This window comes from Pinus tabuliformis, chromosome 5_2, assembly GCF_031772625.1.
Source record: "Pinus tabuliformis cultivar Carrire ecotype Pingquan chromosome 5_2, CPIR1, whole genome shotgun sequence".
NCBI lineage: Eukaryota > Viridiplantae > Streptophyta > Pinopsida > Pinales > Pinaceae > Pinus > Pinus tabuliformis.
The window spans coordinates 455,127,871-455,149,942 of record NC_142306.1 but is presented as its reverse complement, the minus strand read 5'-3'; the positions used below and the strand labels follow the sequence as shown (position 1 = coordinate 455,149,942).

The 22,072-nt window shown below is 38.9% G+C and overlaps 1 protein-coding gene across 1 annotated transcript; it reads right to left on the bottom strand.

Annotated features, from left to right (window-relative positions):
• Positions 1–2,464: 2,464 nt before the first annotated feature.
• Positions 2,465–3,992, bottom strand: LOC149159649 (putative xyloglucan galactosyltransferase GT11). The gene has a single exon (XM_089433534.1). It carries the CDS (start codon positions 3,878–3,880, stop codon positions 2,558–2,560), a length of 1,323 nt encoding a protein of 440 aa, XP_089289660.1. The 5' UTR covers positions 3,881–3,992; the 3' UTR covers positions 2,465–2,557.
• Positions 3,993–22,072: the final 18,080 nt, after the last annotated feature.

Sequence of the window (22,072 nt, the reverse complement as noted above, 5' to 3'; positions counted from 1 at the left end):
TGGATTGAGGAGATTTTCCTGTTCCTAGAGTCATGAGCCTTGATGGTTTGGGCGATGATAGAGCAGAGTTGGGCAACATGGACAATTTGGAGATGTTGGAGCTAGCGACACTTTGCCACGATATGGTGGAGTTGTCGAGGATGACAAGCTTATTTAGAGTGGGGGGGGGGGTATGTCAGGCCCACAAGTTAAGTCATGCGCGCCCATGTGTGACAGGATAACGAACTCGGTTATGTGCGACAAGTTGTGCGGAGACAAACTCAGTGATGTGCAACGGTGGCTAGACTTCTCGATTTTATGCGACGAGTCGAGTCGGGCGCGCCCCCATGTGCGACGAGCGCTCGAGCTCGGTTATGTGCGATGAGTCGTGTGGAGGAATTCTTGGTTATGTGCGGCGAGTCGTGCGGAGGCTCTCTCAGTTTTGTGCGACAGACGGGCGCGTCCATGTGCGATGGGCGGATGCGCCCCAGGACGTGCGATGGGAGAGTTTATAGGCCGACTTGGGCATGCGATGGAGGAGGCCAGCTTAACTTATGTGGACCTGACAGACAAGGAGATGTGGCTGGGCCGACATGTAGAAATGGACACGCTGACCCATACTTGGGTGGATGGCCGTGTCACTTGAGTGTCGAGAGATGGGTATATATACGCCATGATTGAGAGCATTTAAGGCATCAATCAACAATCAAACATCAAGGGCGAAACTTGGTCTGAAGTTTCGTGGGCAAGGCTGAACGACTGCAGGTAGATGTAAACAACTACAGGGTGCGCTGAACGACTACGAGTAACGTTGAACGAATGGTAGGGTTGAACGACTAGTGTGACAACAAAGTTGCAAAATTGTTTTGATGAAAGGAAATAATTTAAACCCGAAAGACCTAACGAGATTCACATAGGAAATTTGTTAATCCGATTCCATACGAACATCACATTTCTTTGTCTCAAGACCCTGGAAACAACCTTGAATCAAATTAGTTCTTTGAAGAAAAGCACGCCATTGCTAAATTAATGTTATATCGGAATTGTTTATGAGAAGGCGGTAAAATAAATCTGCAAAATCAGCGAATCTTTAATTAAAATATTTAGCTAATTGATAGGCATACGGTCGACTTCCCATGTGAAGTGATGAATAACGTTGTTTTTGTTTTTATTTTAAATTAAATATTAAGCTACTTGATGGTTGATACATAGCCGATTAACTCCCCGTATGAAGCCATGAATAACGTTTCGTCTTAATGACGACCAGAGAACGACCAAGGAATTGAAAGATGCTAAAAATTATATCATAATTAAATATGGCCGTTTTATATAGTTGTTTTTGTTTTGCTATTTTTTATAATATTTGATATAAATGTTTTTGGTTGTTATTTTTTATAATATTAAAATATTTGTTTTGTAATTTTTAATAAAAAATGATTTCTCAATTTCAATGTATATTTATATTTTAATTAAAATAAAAGTTAATAATAAAATGTGTTAACGCAGTTGAATTTCAAAAAATGATATCTAATATAATGCACTGCGTAAACCCCCATACTTAAATTCAAAAAGTGTCAATGGATCTTTTCTTGAATGGTTCATGAGGCACAATAATTGCTAAGGTTTTGCAAATGGGGTAGCAAGCTAAGTGGGTTGGATTGTGGAGAAAACTCCACAGTTAAGCGCGCTTGAGCCAGAGGAGTTCTGGGATGGGTGACCTCCTGGGAAGTCCTGGTTACCGGGTGCAAGCAAGTGATGATGCTATGTGATTCATTTCACGAGTTTCAATCCCACTTCTTCACCCTTGTGAACTATTCAAAAATCATGAGAAATTAGTCAATTATGACTACTTCTGATGGAAATGGTCATACATAAATGACTTACTTAATGCCGCTGAATCCCAAAAAATGATATCTAAACCCCATACTTATTTCCTCATTATTTTCAAATTAAATTATTAGTTTATTAAATATAAACTAAATATATTATATCTTAAATTATATATTAAATTGTAAATATATTCTAACAACGGCAAAGTCAATTGTTTCATCCTTCCCAACCCAACCTGGGAAACCGATAATTTTTTTTTATATTTAATGCCAAGAAGCTTCTAATGTGACAGTATTTCCGTGGTCGTAAATATTTTGGTAGTAAACATGGAATCCGACATCTTGGATTTACACACAGCGGAAAATGATATATGCCGTTCATCATTATGATTCTGAATAAGCTCTATCTGCAATCAATAATTAAATTGAGTTTCTCATAGCACCATGGTGGTGCTGTTTGATTGTTTTAAGTTCCAGAGGTTTTGGCTGAAATCTGAATAAACAATTTTAATTAAATTGTGATTTTTTTGTTTTCTTAAATGTATAAATAAATTTAATGTTTGGAATACTTTTGAGAAACTTAAATTATATAACATACATAAAACAAAACTTAACTTATCATTCAAATTTCCAAAAATAACCGTTAGAGGACAGCCGGAGCAGATGGCCAAATTTATTATATTTACCATTGTACTAACTTTAATTCGTATTCATAACATCATCGACCTCGGCTTCGCATGGTACAGTGTTCATCTCCGCCTCATATTTGGCCGCTTCCTCTGCTGAGAAGTGGAGTCCAACACCCTGTACACGGTGATGTCGAACGCATCCCGGACCAACCCCGCCGCCTTTGAATTGCCTGCTGTCGACTTCATCGTGTAAATGACATGGGGAATCAAACTCATCACTTTCTCCTGCATCTCCCTCACCCGCTCAGGGCTGACGTCACTCAGCACTCGCTCCACGATCGACACATTGGCCACCACGTCGTCCTGCGGGATAAACACAGAGTACCCTTCTCTCTCCTTCTCCCCTTTTGATGGAAGATGCCACGTATACTGTGTATACGCCGAATCCTTGTGGAAGAACACCGGAATGCACCCCGCTATGATGGCATCGAATGTCGACCGCCGCGTCTGTGTGTCGCCGCGGGGCTGCAGGCAGAAGACCGACTCCATGAATGCCTGTATGACAGGCTCAGCCTGGTGGCTGCACCGAGCCGCCACGCAGTCCACGAGGCGGCATCTATCCGGCGACCGCGCGCAGAGACGCATAAGCAAGTTGCGGAAGCCGCCGTCGCTGACGTAGGGGCGGATCGAGCCGGCAAAGGCGAAAAGCCGAGTCCGCGTGGATGCCCTCACCCGGGTCGTCCACTCCTCAATTTGCCGAGCAGACGACGGGTGAAACGAAGTGGGATACGGGATGGCCTGTTCGTTGGACTGCCACGGGCGCCTTTCGATCGTCAGCAACGTCATGTTAGGAACCCCAGGGACCTCCAGCAAACCAGATCCCCAGCCCTTGCCAGCACCGAAGTCCCAGGCCGTGCGACCCATCACCATGAAGTGATTTCTTCCTCCGCTTCGATTCCACTCGTCTCTCTTTCTCAGCCACGACATGATCCCCACACCGTGCGACGACTCGGGCACTCTGTCCGGTTGTGGATACAAATATTTGAGAGCGTCGAGGCCAGCGTAGTAGGGCACAAACATGGCGTCGGCCATGGCAGGGTCGGGAGTGAGGCATCTGTATTGCTTCATCCTCTCGTGAAATATGATCTCCAGCATATAAGTATCCGTGTCGAACCAGCCATCGCCCAGGGAGCTATTATACGGCGGCCCGAAGCCATAGTTGTTGGCGCGCGGACAGAGGTTCAACCAGGGCGCGAGACCGAACTTGCACTGTTTCAAGATATCTGCGTTGAATTCCGTAGGAAGTTGGTACATGAAAATTCTTTGACCCCTGCAACTATCGGCGACGAGAGGCAACGAGAATTGAGGGGAATGGAGAGTTTTCCATGTCCATACCAACATCAATAACAGCAATACGAACAGCGCGTAAATCGTTTCCTTCATGGCCCCGTTTGTGCTATGATCGGGGGAGGATTATGAATTATGTATACGCGCAGGTTGAGTGCATAGAATTTGTATGTACGCGCAGATCGCAGCACGGCCTTCTCACGGGGTGAGCGGGGTATGAAGACTTGTTCAAGCTTAAGGGCGTGAGGAGTAACTTGTGGTGGGGAAGTGGGAAAAGGTAAAAGGGCGGCGTCATGGGAGGGAATCTCGGGATGTGGGAGAGGGTTGATCGTCCGTTCGTGTTTGAATTACGCGAAGATGCCTATCTTCTTCTTCTTTATTCGATCAAAGCTTACGTCGTCTCGATCTGTTTTGAGGTGTGGGACGTTGAAAGACCACGACGTAGCTGCTTCCACAATCCAACTTTTTGGTTATTGATATTCTTGAGATAATGGCCAGAATATGGTGGGCAAAATGTAGCCTTCATGGTTAAGAAACGTTTCGAAATAATTATGATGGTTGATAAACGTTTATTATTATGGGAGTTGTTTTTAATGTAATTTTTAAAGTTTTTAGGGTGGTTTTTTTTACAGTTAAATTCTTGTAAAATTTCATAGGAATTTATTGAAATCACAAGTTTGATGGATAACCCTGTGCAATGAAGTGTCTTAAGGTTTTTTAACGGTGATAAATCTATGTATAGAGTCAAAAAACTAGTTTAAATAAAATAAATCAAAATTTCACCTCAAATTTTTCCACAAGATTCAAGCACCAAAAAATCCAAAAAATCATACTAAAAAGAACTCCATTGTTATACACACTCAATTGAAAAATGTGACCATCTGATGATCATACGAATAAACTAAGTTGATTCTACTCCAACTCGATTCCACTATGATTACGCAATTTAATAATAATAAAGCAGGTCGATTCCACTATGATTACGCAAGAGAGGATCAGGAATATATTTTCTTTTCCAATTTAAAATAATAAAAAATTATTTTTTGATTAAAAGTTGTTTTGGTAGATTTTGATTAAAAATTCTAAAACATAAAATAATTACACAATAATGCTTCACATCACATGACATCAAGCTAAAAAAGATATGCCAATTTCAATCCATCTACATACATATTTTTTTTATATATTATTTTAATTTCAAAATAAAAATAAATAATATAAAAATCATATGCTTAAAATATAATTGATATAAGCTTGATTTTTTATGTTTAATTTTTAAGTAAATTAAAAGAGTTTTTAATTTGAATAGCAAACCAGAGGTGCTGCACGGCAGCTAGTATTACAAGGGTTGATGATTCAGAAAAATAATAATTATATATCTCAGCATATAGTTTATTATAGATCTCGGCATATTTTCGCTGGTTTTGTCGAAGAATCTTTGAAAGAACCTATTGATTTCAATGGAATTATGTATAAAATTTGGGTGACTTGAGGAAGAAATCAGCCATAGGATTAGTACACGTTAAAACATGAACATGTGAAATCACGAAGGCTTATAACGCCTTTTGAGACACGAGGAGAACTTTGTAAAATTAACGAATATGGATACAGATCGAATTTATTGCAATAATATTTATGTTTAATTTTTTAAATTGAATTTATAAATAAATATCTATTTGTGAATTTAGTTTCGGTGGTTGGTAGCATAGTTGTGATTTGTTTTATTGAAATTTAAGTTTATATCATTTTAAGTTTTTTAATATAATAATTATGCGCAGTTTTTAAGTAAATATATATTAGGTGTTTTAAACAGAGTATTGAATGGTATTATTAGTAATTTCTTTCTTTATAAGAGTAAATTTGAATTATGTAATTTGTAAAATTTGTTAAATTTATTTATTTAAAAATATATTTTTAAATAATAAGAAATCACAATTTCAATTATTTTATATTAGAAAATATATTTTAAATAACATGAAATCATAATCTTATTCATAATTTTAGAGTAAAATGTTGAAAACAAAAAAATCTTCCCTAAAATAACTTGCATTTATTTCTAAGTTTTTTATATTAAAATTATATATATATATATATATATATATATATATATATATATATATAGTTTTTGTGGGAAGAGGCACTCTACAACTCAGAGCTAGGTATTGTAGTTAGAGCTTAGTATAGGAGAGATTATATACTGTTAGTGAGTGTAAATATTTAAATGTTCACTCAATTAATAACAAAAAATTAAAAGAAATAAAAAATAATAGAAAACAAATTTTTATATTGTATTTTGGTTTTTATTAATAAAATAATTAATAATAATAAATAAATTTTTAAGAAACTTAAAAATGAGAATACTTTTAAATATAAAGATGTGAAATTTATACAACATAAATAATATTATTAAAAATCTATAATAATAATAATAATCTATCTTTAATAAATACTAGATTATTAAAATAATTAAATCTCTTAAAATATAAATATTTTCTCAAATTTTATATTAAAAAAATATATTTTAAATTTTTTTATCTCTGAACATTTAATAAATGTTAACTTAAAATAAATCTATACTAATTTAGTAAAATCGCTAAAAATAATTTTTTATTTTAAACTCACACTAAATGTATATAGTGATACATCATAAAATCTAGGGCCATCATCTTCTTCCTTAGTTTTTGTAATAATAAAATATAAAGATATCATCATTTCTCTCCAAACCAGATAAGCTATGTTAAGTTGCATGTTATAATATAATGCTTATACCAGGTTTTTATAGTCTTCTTCCTTAGTTTTTGTAATAATAAAATATAAAGATATCCTTATTTCTCTCCAAAGCTATGTGAAGTTACATTTGTTATATTTTTTTTTTTTGTAAACTGAGGCGGTATTCTATTACTAAAAAAAGAGAAATTACATACATAGGCAGGTCTCCACCCGCCCAGAAGGGAAACCGGGTGACCATCGAAAGTTTTTAACAGCCATCCAGAAAAAGTATATGACCAGTCGATCTAACCATGCAAAAAACCCCCCTATTCTTACTACAAACAAACTGTTCTTGACTGGAAGCATTACCATCTAATATTTCAAAAGACAAAAATAAGTATAGAAAAACCTCCTTGCAGCAACTGCATATTCTACTGATTCATTGTATCTGGCTTGGCCTCACTTTCTACCTTGACCTCCATTCCACTCGCTTTAAGCAGCTGCAGCAGCTTGTCCATCTTTTTGTCCTGCATAAGAAGAGTTACTTGGATATTCTTCAGCTCCCTTTTGAGGGTGGGAATTCCTTGAGCCAGCTCTACCATTTCCATGGCCACTTGCTCCATGGCCTTGGCTAATAATCTCTTCATGCCCCAATAAACATGTAAAGACTGCTTGTATAAGGACATTCTTCCTCTTGTGTGCCCCGGGTCAGGAAGAAACCTCTCCCAATCTTCCATTTTAGGATCTGAGATTGCCTGCATAGCATCTTCCTCTAAATGGTCAATAATTCTGCGGATGTTCGGGTTGGTTTCATGAAGATAAGCTGCCTCTGCCTCCTGCAATTTTTTCCTCATATCTTTTTTCCCTCTTTTCCTGCCTCTAACCTCACTGGCAGATCCTTCCTCATATTCAGATCGTTGAGCTCTGCTCCCGCGACCTCCACATGCTTTAGGTCTCCCTCTACCCCTCTGGTTACCACGTCCCCTCAGTCCTCTGCCCCTTCCGCATCTACCTTCCGCTTCCTCTTCGTCTTCTTCCGACCCCTCATCCGTATCTCCCCTGTCTCCCATGTCAGTTCTGCACTGCTTCCATTTACCAACTTTTCCCCCCGACGTCGGATGTTGCTCCTCCTCGGCAACATAATCTCGTATATCGAATTCTTCCTCCGATTCCTCCGGTATTTCAAGGTAAATCCTCTGCGATGTTTCCTCAACCGCACTCTTCCCTTTCTTATCTAAATTCGCCCCCTGGCTTCGCGTCCTCCTGCCTTCTCCCCTTTCTGGGTTCGCTGCCATATTGCTTATCTGCAAATTTGTAACTCTCCCCCTCACTTTGCTGCTATTCGCTCCCAAATTCGTCCTTGTCTCCAGTGGACTGCATACAAACAGGAAATTTGTAACTCTCCCCCTCACTTGGCTGCTATTCACTCCCAAATTCGTCCTTGTCTCCGATCGACTGCATGCAGACAGTAATATAACCCTGCTCGGCCACCCTTCCTCCTTAATACTTCGTTGCTGCCTATCCACCTCATTAATACACGTCTCATTTCCTGGATCATGATGTGAGACGTACACTGTCCGTCTGACGCTTCCACCTCTCCTCCTCGGTACCTTACCCCCGTTCCTTCTTGGGATGATCATTCCTCCCATTGTTCGATTATACTCACCATTCATGATTTTAATGTTATCTACTGTCGTCTTCATACACCCTGAGCGAACATTAATTATCCTGTCTTTTCCCCTCCGATCCATAATGAGGAGGCAGCTAATCAATCCTTTCATGCGCAATCGCTTCATCATTATCCTGCCTTAATATAGATTTTAAATCATTCCACCGTGGATCCTCCTGAAATGATAACCAGCTGCCATCCATTACCCTATTCGGCTCTCCACTTCCCCAATTGGCTAAGAAATCGGCTGCTCTATTACCATGCCTCAAAACATGATTTATCGTTATATATTCAATCGTCCTCATCAACCCTTCTATGTCCTGTATAATCCCTGCTGTCCGCCAACTCTTCGCCACATGATCCCAGCTTTTGCCACCCCTCAATTTCCTTAACATATCTATCGTGAGCTGGGAATCGCCTTCAATTTCAAGGTTCCTATATCCATTTCGTGCTGCAATTCGAAGTCCATTATAAACTGCCCATAACTCCGCTTCGTTGTTCGTCATTTCCCCTCCCCATTCAGCAAACGCCCACCGCGAAATCCCTCTACTATCTCTAAAGATACCTCCCCATCCTGCTTGCCCAGGGTTACCCTTCGATGCCCCATCGAAGTTCAATTTGATCCGACTATCTCCTGGAAATCTAAAATGGTTTGGGCTTTGCATGCGATAACTATTTCTCCTGTCTGTATTGGGATATAACATCGTAAAGTCAATACTCAATTTGGAGACTATTCGCTGTTCTTCCGAGTTTAATTTCCAATCGTCTTCACTCCAGACTTCCGACAAAACCGTTTCTTTGATCGACCGACATACTTCATCCCAGATTCTTGATTCTTGGCAGCTTTTGTCTGTAAAGAGTCTTCGATTTCGCTCTTTCCACACCTCCCATATTACAAAACCAACCGCTAAATTCCATATCCTCCTTACAACTTTACTTTGAAAATTCCCCTTTCCCCATTGAAGTATGGTATTCCTAAGGCTAGCTGGATCCCTGTTTGACTTACCACATTTGTTATATTTTAATTTAGTATTAATTAATATTTTTTTTAAGTTTAGTAGAATTGCATTTTTATCATGTTCAATTTCTCATTTTGATGGGTATAGCACAAGATTTGAATCCAAGGTTTCGGGTTAGTGAAACTTTATTTCCAAGATCATTACTTATTAAACTACTTTCATTTCCACAATCATTGACCACTGACTGACCCTAACCACACTAGTATTAATTAATTTTAATTAATATTAAAGATATGAAATTTTTTTAAATATATATATATAAAACCGTATTAATTAATTAATATTGTTGGACCATGGAGTATGCTATAGCTCATCCGATACCAACCGGTCACCACCGTTGCACATTCCTGATCCAGAAAGGCTCTAGAAATAGAGGATCCCCACTACAGAACAATATTCAGGTTACCCTTTCGTCAGATAATTAAACACCTAATGAGACCTGGGAATTGAATTCAATTATGATATTCAAACTCACCTGTCAACATCCACAACACAGTCGATAACCATTTGAGAACAATCGGGGCCTGTATAACATTCGTTACATTCACAATTAAATGTTTTCCCCTCATCATCTGGCGCAATATTTAACCTATCGAAGTGGACAAATCCATCGTTATATGGCGGCATCAGGGGAGGGAATCTGTGGAAGTGGGACCAATATTATAGTATTTAGTTATGATGTTGAAACTAGCATTTGCAGTAAAGGAAACGCCGTAAGGAATAAATTGAGGAACAATGGCAATATAGGAATAGGCATATCTAAATAAGGTGCAGAGATGTAATAGAAATGAAATTCTATGGTTGACCATGGTTAACCATGAATAATACCGGTAGTATGTTGACAAATAATAAGGGCGCTTTTTACTGATAATTTTAATTAGAACTCTGCTAATGTTTTGATGATTTGGATGCAAACTTATATTCATTGAAAATTATTTTCAAATTGATAGCATCCAACTTTTTAAATGAAACTGATCAATTAAGATTTGAAATTTTAGGAATTAATGTTTTGATGATTTCAACTTTTTAAATGAAGCGAATCAATTAAGATTTGCAATTTTAGGAATTAATGTTTTGATGATTTGGATGCGATCTTATGTTCATTGAAAATTATTTTCAAATCGATAGCATCCAACTTTTTAAATGAAACTAGTCAATTAATATTTGCAATTTTAGGAATTATCCTCTGTCAAATTTTTATAATATATATTTGATTTAAAACACTATTCACTAATTCCAAGAAAACAAAACCAACAGATAATTAGCCCAATTACTCTATTATGCAGATAAGTGTTTTTCACTAGTAATTATGATTGAAGTTTCATCATGGATTAATGATTTGGGATGTTGCTTAAAAGCTATGGGGCTCAAATGGATTAGTATTAATTTTGGTGTTTTTAATTAAATTAATATCATATGATGTTGATTAGAAAATGGTCAGCTTTCTTTTACATAATATTTTAGATCTCAACTATTTTTTCAGAAACCAGCACATTCTTTGTTGTGGGTTTGGAAATTTAATGCTTTGGTAAATAATTGATTTTTTTACCTTAATCGCATTATGGAGGATGTTACCATTAAAGAGAATTAGTGCCCTATTTACAAAGCGTCTCTTGATTATCACCCTAATCACATTAAGAAAATTCGGTGTTTGGTGTTCGAGCATCTCTTCGAGCAGAAGATGGAGAATTTTGATTTTGATTATTACCCTTGATCACATTAGAGAAGATATACAATTCAAACAATTTCAGCATTTTAGAAGTTAAAAAGTTTGCTTTTAAACAACAAGTCTACAACTGTTTCTAGAATTTATGATCCCAAGGTTGAGATGGATCATTTCTAGTTTGACTACAAGTCAATCTTACTACCTTGTGAAATTAGTATTTATACACGTCAAAGTTGATTATCGCTAGATTGATTTGGGTTTTGTTTATGGCATTATCTGTTATAGGCCTGATTCAAGGATCTTCCTCACAGAGTATTTGCACCGATTTGTGGGATCTTACAGTGTTCCTCACAGAGTATTTTCACTAATTTGTGGGCTCTTACCTACTTTTTAAGTGTGTTGGGTTTTATTTTCGGCACTATTTTGATGTTGTTGGGCACAAGCTTCAGGGGAATACATTGAGCATCTTTTGGGTTTCGTTTTGAGCCATTTTCAAACTTCCTGTGTTCAAGACATATGGGCTACTTTTCTTGGCTGTGATGGATTCAAGGGTCTTCCTCACAGAGTATTTGCACTGATTTATGGAATCTTATAGTCTTCCTCAATATTTTCACTTATTTGTGGTCTCTTACATGTTTTTTAAGTGTGTTGGGTTTTCTTTTCGGAACTATTTTGATGTTGTTGGGCACAAGCTTCAGGGGATACATTGAACATCTTTTGGGTTTCGTTTTGAGCCATTTTCAGACTTCTTGTGTTCAAGACATATGGGCTACTTTTCCTGGCTGTGATGGAAGAATTTTTGGAGAATTGACTTTGATACCTTTGAAATCATCTATGTCATTTCTTTGGAGGAAAATATTCTGATTTTGATAACTTCTATGTCATTTCTTTGGAGAAAAATACTCTGATTTTGGAAAACTGATGATAACCCAACCTACTGACCTATGTCATGCATAATTCCATCGTCTTCATGTTTTAATGCCCTGCCTCATCTAACCTGCTTACCTATGTCATGCATAATTTCATCTTCTTCATGTTTTTATGCCCTGCCTTGGTGCTCCCTCCATGAAGAATCATTTATGTGATTTTTATAAGATTGCTTTCCCATGACACAAACTTTTAATTTTTATAAAACACGACTTGGTATTTTTTTCCCATTGATGTCCTTGGTCTATCTTCATACCACTGATCCAAAATTGAGAGGGGTGAAGAATGAATATCCAAGATGCAGAAGTAAGCTAGATACATTATAAACACTGCACAGAAATTTTAGCAAAACAGGAAGAGTGCATGCCATACATTCGAAATAAGAATAGCTTTGCCATTAGTTGGGTGAAATAATATTTGGAATACCAGAATCCCAAAGTTGAGATGGATCATTGCTAGTTTGACTACATGTCAATCTTACTAACTTGTGAAATTAGTATTTATTCACCTCAAAGTTGATTATCGCTAGATTGATTTGGGTTTTATTTATGACATTATCTGTTATAGAACTGATTCAAGGGTCTTCCTCACAGAGTATTTGCACTAATTTGTAGGCTCTTACAGGATTTTTAAGTGTGTTGGGTTTTCTTTTCGGTACTATTTTGATGTTGTTGGGCAAAAGCTTCAGGGGATACATTGAGAATCTTTTGGGTTTTGTTTTGAGACATTTTCAGACTTTTTGTGTGTTCAAAACACATGGGCTACTTTTCCTGGATGTGATGGAAGCATTTTTGGAGACTTGCCTTTGATACCTTCAAAATCATCTATGTCATTTCTTTGGAGGAAAATATTCTGATTTGATAACCTCTCTGTCATTTCTTTGGAGCAAAATATTCTGATTTTGGGCAACGGATGATAACCTAAACTGCTCACCTATGTCATGCATAATTCCATCCTCTTCATGTTTTTATGCCCTGCCTTAGTGCTCCCTCCATGAAGAATTATTTATGTGATTTTTATAAGGTTGCTTTCCCATGATGCAAACTTTTCATTTTTATAAAACACGACTTGGTATGTTGTGCCCATTGATGTCCTTGGTCTATCTTCATACCACTGATCCAAAATTGAAAGGGGTGAACATTGAATATCTAAGATGCAGAAGCAGACCAGACAGATTATAAACACTGCACTGAAATTTTAGCAAAACAGGAAGAGTGCATGCCATACATTAGAAATAAAATAGCTTTTCCATTAGTTGGGTGGAATAATAATTGGAATACTGGAAAGGGAAAATGATTGGATTTCCAAGGAATACATTTGAATTTTTCCACCTAGAAAACAAAATGAACATGATTACAAAGTGTTGCAAAGAAGACTGCAGTTTCATTGCAAAATGATTTACAAAATAGAGTTCCAGAGACCAAGCTCGAGTTATTTAGTGTATTAGAAATTGGAAAGGTATTACAAGTTACCTGTTGATAAGCTTCCCTCTTCACTTGAAATCCTGTGCCTATACTCTCAACAAGCTAGAAACAACAAACAAAACTAAACAGGTGTGTTTCATTTTGAAACTAACACATTTTATATTTCCTAGTTGTGGGTTTTTTTATGCAGGCTATTTAAACAATGTTTACAATAGTTTCTATCAGTTCTAGGAGTTTATTTAAATAAGTTTAGGTTTAGAAACAGAACCCTGCATAATCTGTTTCCAATAAAACTATCAATTTTGTCTTAACATCATAGGATCAAATTTTCACTGAAGTCTGCATTGTTTGTCTTAATGACCTTGATTTTATAAACAGAGGGGGATTATTTTTCCTGCATTATTTCTTCCATAGTTGATTGAATTTCATCCTTAATGTAAGATGCAGTGCTTGTGTGAAAACTCTTGGCTACTTTCCTAGCTTATGGGACAATTACTATTAGTGAAATTATAGGACAATTACTATTAGTGAAAGCAACGGGTTGGTAAACCAACCTTGTTACAGTCTCCGTACAACCTATCGAAAGATCCAACGCTCAAAATTAACGGGCATAAAATTAAGTAAGCGGTTTGTATAAAAGGCACATGAGATTGCACATGAGATTGCCTTCGCAAATATTCCCTGGTCAAATATAAAAACTATGATTATAGCCATCCAAATCTATTCCTACTGAAGTCATTGTGGTAGCATCATGCATCTATGACACTTTGATTGTACATGATTTTAGAAAAAACAATGTCAGTGATGATCACAAGTCATAAATAATAACAAATAAAACTAATGGATTCATAATCCATCTATGTGAATTCATTTCCTCTATCTTTCATATAATTTTTGCCATGAGGTTCACTCAACTCATTGCTGTAACCTTGATTTTAGAAACAGAGGCATTTTTTTTCTTGCATTATTTCTTCCATAATACATTTGTCTTAATATAAAGGATAGGTAGTATTATTTTCTTGATCTCTTTTCTTATGATACTGCATATCCCTCTGTAAGTTGTCTCCTCCAGATATTCCCCAAGAATCATCACTATAAAGTGAATAATTTTTACAGTCACTATTGTATACCTATCCTTGTTATAGACATTTTTGTGCCTTACAGCATGAAGCATGAAATGTCCATAATCTAAGGGATCCAAAGTCCCTAAACATGTTGTTCCTACCCCTAGAGGAACAAGGTCAGCAAACCACAGCACTGAATATCAGTTCTCCACCTGAAAACACTCAAAAACAAGCTAATTCTGGATCATGTCAACTGCTCCACTGAGCATCTGCGCTGAATGTCAACTGCTCCACTGTGTACCTGCGCTGAATGTCAACTGCAAAGAAGGCTACCTGCGCTGGGCGAGTTTGGCCAAGTGGCACAATCATTCCTCAAGGTGTCAATCCCCAGGAAGCTTCCAAAATGACACTTGGATCAGGGAATTTGACTGGTGATGAGTAAGAGGGTCTTGATCTCCAAGTGGAAGCAAGAACCTCCAAGTGGACTCAAGAACTGAAGAATAACTAAAGTGGGAAAGGACACTAGTCAGCTCCATGCCAAGCTCAAGCTGACTCATCCTTTCTCCAAAAATCCTATATATAGATCTCTCTCATGAGGTCTAGGGAGGCTGGAATCTTGTGAATGTAAGGAAGTGCTGTTGGTTTGAGTATAGAACTATTGGGTGATTTGCTTGAAGGAGGTGAAGAGGAGATTTCTTTCTACTGGGAGGTGATGCTGGATTGGGCCTTTTATGGTTGTATTACTTCCTGAACTTTACTTCTTCCATTAATAAAGCATTTGAGGTTCTTCTATATGCATGTGTCTCAATGGTGTATTGTTATACTTGTGTATTTGATTTATTCTAATCCTTGAATCAATTATGAATGTATGCTTCTTGTAGTTTCCCTCTCTTGCCATTTTGCAGGATCTTGGTGTAGCTGGGCCAGTGAAAGAGCAAGGAGCTGGGAGCAAGAAGCAAAGAGAGAAGATTGGATCAATCATTAGCGGAAGACAACAGTTAGTGGTTCTCTTTCTCCCCTCTCTTACATCTCATAAAGAAGTAATCTCGAATAGCTTTGCTTTGATTGTTGCTGAGGTACTATCACCCTTAGAGTGGGATAGGGTCATTCCGTATTGGATACTTTTCCCAACAACAAATTGGCGACTCCGCTGGGGAGCGTATCTTGTTGGTTGTTTGTGTTTTTTCTATTCATTTAATAAACACTGGGAGTACCGAATCGAACTGCATTTGGATCTTTCAAATGCAAAGTAGAGGGCAGCTACTCTAGCTCAGTTTCTGGGCAAGTTTATGATTTGAAGAGCTGATCCACAAGGACTCTAAATAGCTCTTAGTGATAGCTTTTCATCCTCCTTTTCATCCCTTAGTGTGTACTTGACTGATAGCTTCTGATTTGGCCAAAAACTGTGAATTTTTGAGCAATCTGTGACCCGGAAACTGAGAAAAACGAAAGTTTATCTCTTCAGTGTAGGCACTGTGAAGGCAGTCTGCATTTCAGCGCAGTTCCCGAAGGGGCTACTTGCGCTGAAGGTCAAACTGCCAGTGTACTACCTGCGCTGAACCAGTTTTGCCTAGAGCTACTGGGGTTCCCTCCTGTTTATTGCCCTGTTTTCACCCTTGTTTTTGCAGCCTGTTACCAGTCAATGTACCTATCTGAAACCAACTTTCCTTACCACTATTCCGCCTCGGTTGTATAAAGAAACTGTATTTGTTCTTTGTGTATTTCTTATATCATTTGCAGTTTCCCATAACGAAAGTGAACTAGTCTTGCTGTGGCCTCTTAGATCTAGACCTGTGATAAGTGTCGTTTTGATCTTAAGAGTTAGTTTATTTGTTGTTCATAGCTGATTGAGCTTTTTCTTTCGTCATATGGTTTGAATTTATATATTTCTAGTATCGAAACAAGTAAATCTTAAGGTGTCTTTTGATTTTGGACAAGCTTGTTTGCTTTCACTTGAAATTGAATTCAAATTTATACAACAGCTTTCTTTTTGTATTGCACCAACATTAAGAAAGAGAAAAGAAATACCTGCATTGTGCATGTGCATTTTGACAGCTTGCATGTTGATTTAGGGAAAAGTGCATTAGTGTGTGCTCTATGATCTGTGTGAAAAGATGATGTCTTTCTTTTCCCTCAGTATTTAAGATTTTCAAAGTTGAAATATTGAAAAGCTTGCTTATCATCTTAGACTGCATTTAGGAGTGTTACTATACATCTCGTGGTGATCCATAAAGGCAAACTGCTAAACAAGATCAACCTTAAAATAAATTGAATTTACATAACAACGCATTGAAACATAATGCAAACACATAGAGGTCTAAGCTAGAGACGTGTTCCGACGTCGTTAAACGTGATATCTTAGCGTTGAGTGGTTGGGTGATTCCTCCACGGTGAAGCGATAAGTATCAATACGGAGTTGTGCTCCCACGTACCGTCGCGTATATATTGGGAGACCCCTATAGGAATAAAGCCTTTATCCATAGGAAACCGTGTCGGCCGCCCTACTGATCGCAATGCAGTGAACACAGCATTCACGAAGATCGACCACTCGTACCGTAAAACGTATTCTGTGGTTTTACAAAAAGTTTGGCACACCCTCTGCCTAGATCTCCAGAGCAGTTTCTTTTGGCCTTTTTCAAACTCTATAACTGAAAAAGTCCATCCGAGCATTTGTCACTTCAGGCTCGTTAAAACATCGAAGGAGACTAGAGTCATCTTTAGCTTTTTCTCGACTCTTAAAAAGTGAAAAAGCAAGTTGTGTCTAAAGCGTCGTTATAAAATTTATTTTAAACGGAACATAATCACCTCCTATTCCTGCGTTGATCTGTAGGTTGAGAACATGGAACGCCCCAACCAAGGAATTCCACATGATGGAAATCCTAGTCCTTTCTCCTCTTGGGGAGAAGTTGGTGCGCCCCACGCCCCACATGGCCACATTGTCACTTCCAGGACTGACAATTGGCCTGCCAATTTGGCTATTCTCAACCAATGTAGTTCAGAACACCATGGTTCCTGAACAGTCGAGTCAACAGTTAGATCAGTCTAGAGCTGCCCACCAGCCTTCTACTTCCTATAACTCTTCCTCCAATCCTTCATCTTCGCAAGGTAGAGCCGGCAAAAGCCAAGCTCCCATGGAGAAGAAGGAGAAGAAGAAGAAGAAGAAGGAGCCTAAGGCGACTGGGGGCAAGCAAAAGACATCTGACAAAAATCCACTCACAGCACAGACCAGGCCTAAATCGCCATGTGTCATATGTAGAGGAGGCCACTTCCATAGAGATTGTCCCTGTATTCCTCGGATACTAAGGGACTGGTCCCCTCATTTGCACAATTCGGGAGCATCAACCTCTGATAGCCATGTTGAATGCTTACCGTCAACCAGTGAAAGTGAAGGTTCAAGACAAAGAGGGGGAACAAGATCCCCCTGCAGACTGTGTGAAGGTGATCACGCCATCCACCGTTGTCCCTTCTTAGACGAAGCGAAAAGAGTTTTGGAAGATCGCCCGGTTTCACCGTTGAGACTTCCTCCTGGATACAAAAAACTTGTTCCAAGTCCTTCGTTGGTTGAAAATACAGCTGGCCCGCTCAAGTGGTCAGCTGAAGTGTCAGTCATTGAGAATAAACCTACTGAATCCAGACCGGACGAAAGTCCAAAGGTCGAAACGGCAGTTGACCCGGTTCCGCCTTCAGAGGTTTCATCTTCAAATGACACCGTCAATGAAGATTCATCTTCAAATGACACCCTCACTGAAGAGAATAAGGATGACACTGTCCAGATTCTTTTCATCAACACAGACTCTGATGAGCATCAGGGCAATGCGCCCATTCCTTTATCGCAGGAAGGAACATCGTCAGGGTCATATCCGGCCGTGTATTCGGTCCCACCACCAAGCAACCTGGTTGTGTCCTTTGATTGGAACCAACTAGGCAGACCCCGGTTGCCAACCAGTATACCATTCAGAATCATAGTCCAAATTTATAGAATGGTAATGACTGCAACTATCATTGATGAAGGGGCATCTGTGAGTATCCTTTCCTCTATTGCTTGGAAAGCACTGGGGTCCCCAGCGCTTTTGCCTGAGATAAGAAATCTCTCGGTTTTTGATAAAGGAACCAGTCGACCATTAGGGATCCTCCCCAATGTGCCTGTTACATTGAAAGGGAAGACCGTTCAAATGAACGTGATGGTCGTTCAAGGACCCTTGGATTATAACCTACTCCTTGGACGAGACTATATATATTGCATGGAGGCAATAGTCTCCTCACTCTTTAGAGTAATGTGTTTTCCACACGAAGGAAGAATGGTCAAGCTCGTAGACCAACTTTCATTTCCGGGATCACGCATCGCAAATAGTCAAATACCAACCCTGAATGGTCTATTCAATCAAGAAATGTCTCCACCCCCAGTCCTCCTTCCCGATGAGTGCGAGTGATTCGGAAAGATGGGACTGGAACCCAGGGGGCATGCATGCTGGTCTGCTTCGGGCAGAAAAAACCTTAGGTATAAAATAGAATTTCCGCAGGAGAATATGACTAGTCCGTACCCCGTCCGTAGAGGAAGAGGGGTTGTTCTGGAATAGGATTCTTTTGTCAAGGTTACTTGTTTGACAAAGGTCATTCACCATTGTCTACTTCGGTAGACAATGCCGAGGAAATGTTTTCGTTTGATGGTGTTAACAAAACAATCTTTGGGTAACCAGAAAGAGGCAAGCCTCACCCTTTAAAACAAATGTTTTATCGGATAAGTAGGGGCAGCCTTGAAATTGTACTTTATACCTGGGGGCATGCAACCTTTTGGAGTGCAAGCAAGGGACGACTATTTATTTTTTTAAATTTTTAGGTCCTCCCTTTAAACCTGTAGGTCTAACCCTTTAAACTCGTAGGATTAGCCGTTTCCAAACTTGCATAAAGAAAGGAGCGGAGCATAGCTTCATGAGATAAAGCTCCATAAAAAATAGCTATCTCACAGGAGACATTCTTATCTTATGACTGGTATAATCGAGCAGTTTTACCGCGGAATTTATGCTCGTTAAAAAATAGAAAAGCGAAGATCCGAGCAGTTTTAGCACATAGTTCATGCTCGTTAAAAAATAAACATAAGATTGAGCAGTGTTTTGGCGCATTCAAGCTCTTTAAAAAATGAACCCATTACCGGTAAATAACCATCTGTGATCGTAAATTTATCAGCCATAAAAAGCCTTGGTCGTGTTTTGCACCTGCCACCTCCATTTCATTTGGCCGATCGTTCACCTCCATATGATTGTTTACCCATTTTGAGGAACAGCTGCGAAGAGTGATTTCACCTAGCCATCCTTGTGACACTGCCGTGATTGGAGAATTCCAACCTGTACCTGGAATCTACTGCTATCCCTGTTTATCACTCGTTCCTCAAAAGACGAGTCTTCTTTGAGCTCTTTTCTCCTGACTCGTAAAATATGAAAAGTTTGCCGAGTTTTGGCCTTCCAGCTCGTTAAAGTGACCGGAAGAGCTATCCCTCCTCTAGATTTTAATCTTTTTGGACCTGAGGGATTATTGCACAAAAAGGTCGAGCGCTTGTTTTATTCGGCTCGTTAAAGTTATCGAAAACTCATCCCTTCTGTATTGTTTTATACTTTTTCATACTTAAGGGATTAGATGACAAAAAAGGAATTTTGGAGTTAACTTTCTGTACCTTTTCAGACTCTCTAAAAATGAAAAGGACCGAGTTTTCCTTGTCGTTAGACTCGTTAAAATGATTAAATAGCGACAAACTTGTCTTTAGACGAGAACGAGTTTCCCTATCGCTAGGCTTGTTAAAACATAGTGATGGGCTTGCCCGAAGGGCAGGTTATAGAACAAGCATATGTTATCCTCCTCAAGCTTGACAAAAATAAAGAGGTACTGGTCAGAAATGACTGGGGAAAAATTGGGAGAACCTCAAAGCTTTAATGGTAGCAGGTCGCTCTTGAACATGACACTATTCCTCCGTATCACATCGGGTTGGGTTGTTTCATTCACCGGTCTCATCACCATGGTCTTCGCCAAACCATCCACACTTGGGGTAATGCTACCGATCCATCGCATCAGTGTCGTTATATGTTCAAGAGATGTTGTTCAGAAAGAGTCAACCGTGTCCCATCCACTGCCATACATTATCCTTCATCCACCCATGATCGCCACCCTGAATCATATTTCACAGATTGTTTTCACCTCCACTAAAATCATTAGCTCCGTTCCGTGTCACTGATGTGGGATTCATTAAGGCCTTCCTTTGACGGATCGCTTCTTGTCGACTTCAGCTCATTATCCAAGAAGTTGATCTAGGAACACCCCCCTCAGTACTTTGAAACTTGCATGCCTCAATGGCAAGTTTCTCACTTCCGGCGACAGGTATACATCAATGACCTTCGACCAGAAGATTTTGCGTGGTGTTCGACACCAAGTCCTTTATTCACACCACGTGAATTGTACTGCAGTACCTTGAGGGTCATTATCATTATCGGTGATTCCTCTCGCGCTTGTTAATGGTTTTCATCATTGACCGGTAATCAAGCGATGTCTTTCCATGTTCGACTTCAGCGCAATTCTCACATGGATCGACTTGTACTTAGAGTGAAGATCGAACGAGTTTGAAGACCCCGGATCTAGTTTCATCCATCCGGGCTGCGATATATATTCAGGAAATATAAAGACATTTGACATGTACATCATTACAGCAGATGATCATCCTACTCAAAGGATGATAATTTCAGCAGAGAATTATCAGTCTACCATCAGACGATCGTCTGTTCTATGTACCAAAATGAATTTATAAAGCTGAGCATGGGAATGCCCGCCTCAGCTAGATCATGAAAGCAGAATGAAAAATAATGTATTGTATTGTATTGTATTACAGGTCACCTCTCAGCGATTGAATGAACTTCGGATCCTCCTGATAAAGCATTTCACCTGATAAACGACCTCATACTTTAGGGGGCAACTGTTATAGACATTTTTGTGCCTTACAGCATGAAGCATGAAATGTCCATAATCTAAGGGATCCAAAGTCCCTAAACATGTTGTTCCTACCCCTAGAGGAACAAGGTCAGCAAACCACAGCACTGAATATCAGTTCTCCACCTGAAAACACTCAAAAACAAGCTAATTCTGGATCATGTCAACTGCTCCACTGAGCATCTGCGCTGAATGTCAACTGCTCCATTGTGTACCTGCGCTGAATGTCAACTGCAAAGAAGGCTACCTGCGCTGGGCGAGTTTGGCCAAGTGGCACAGTCATTCCTCAAGGTGTCAATGCCCAGGAAGCTTCCAAAATGACACTTGGATCAGGGAATTCGACTGGTGATGAGTAAGAGGGTCTTGATCTCCAAGTGGAAGCAAGAACCTCCAAGTGGACTCAAGAACTGAAGAATAACTAAAGTGGGAAAGGACACTAGTCAGCTCCATGCCAAGCTCAAGCTGACTCATCCTTTCTCCAAAAATCCTATATATAGATCTCTCTCATGAGGTCTAGGGAGGCTGGAATCTTGTGAATGTAAGGAAGTGCTGTTGGTTTGAGTATAGAACTATTGGGTGATTTGCTTGAAGGAGGTGAAGAGGAGATTTCTTTCTGCTGGGAGGTGATGCTGGATTGGGCCTTTTATGGTTGTATTACTTCCTGAACTTTACTTCTTCCATTAATAAAGCATTTGAGGTTCTTCTATATGCATGTGTCTCAATGGTGTATTGTTATACTTGTGTATTTGATTTATTCTAATCCTTGAATCAATTATGAATGTATGCTTCTTGTAGTTTCCCTCTCTTGCCATTTTGCAGGATCTTGGTGTAGCTGGGCCAG

Bases quoted from the DNA above. Each gene is read 5' to 3' on its own strand.
- LOC149159649 (XM_089433534.1), bottom strand. From the start codon at position 3,880: ATGAAGGAAACGATTTACGCGCTGTTCGTATTGCTGTTATTGATGTTG.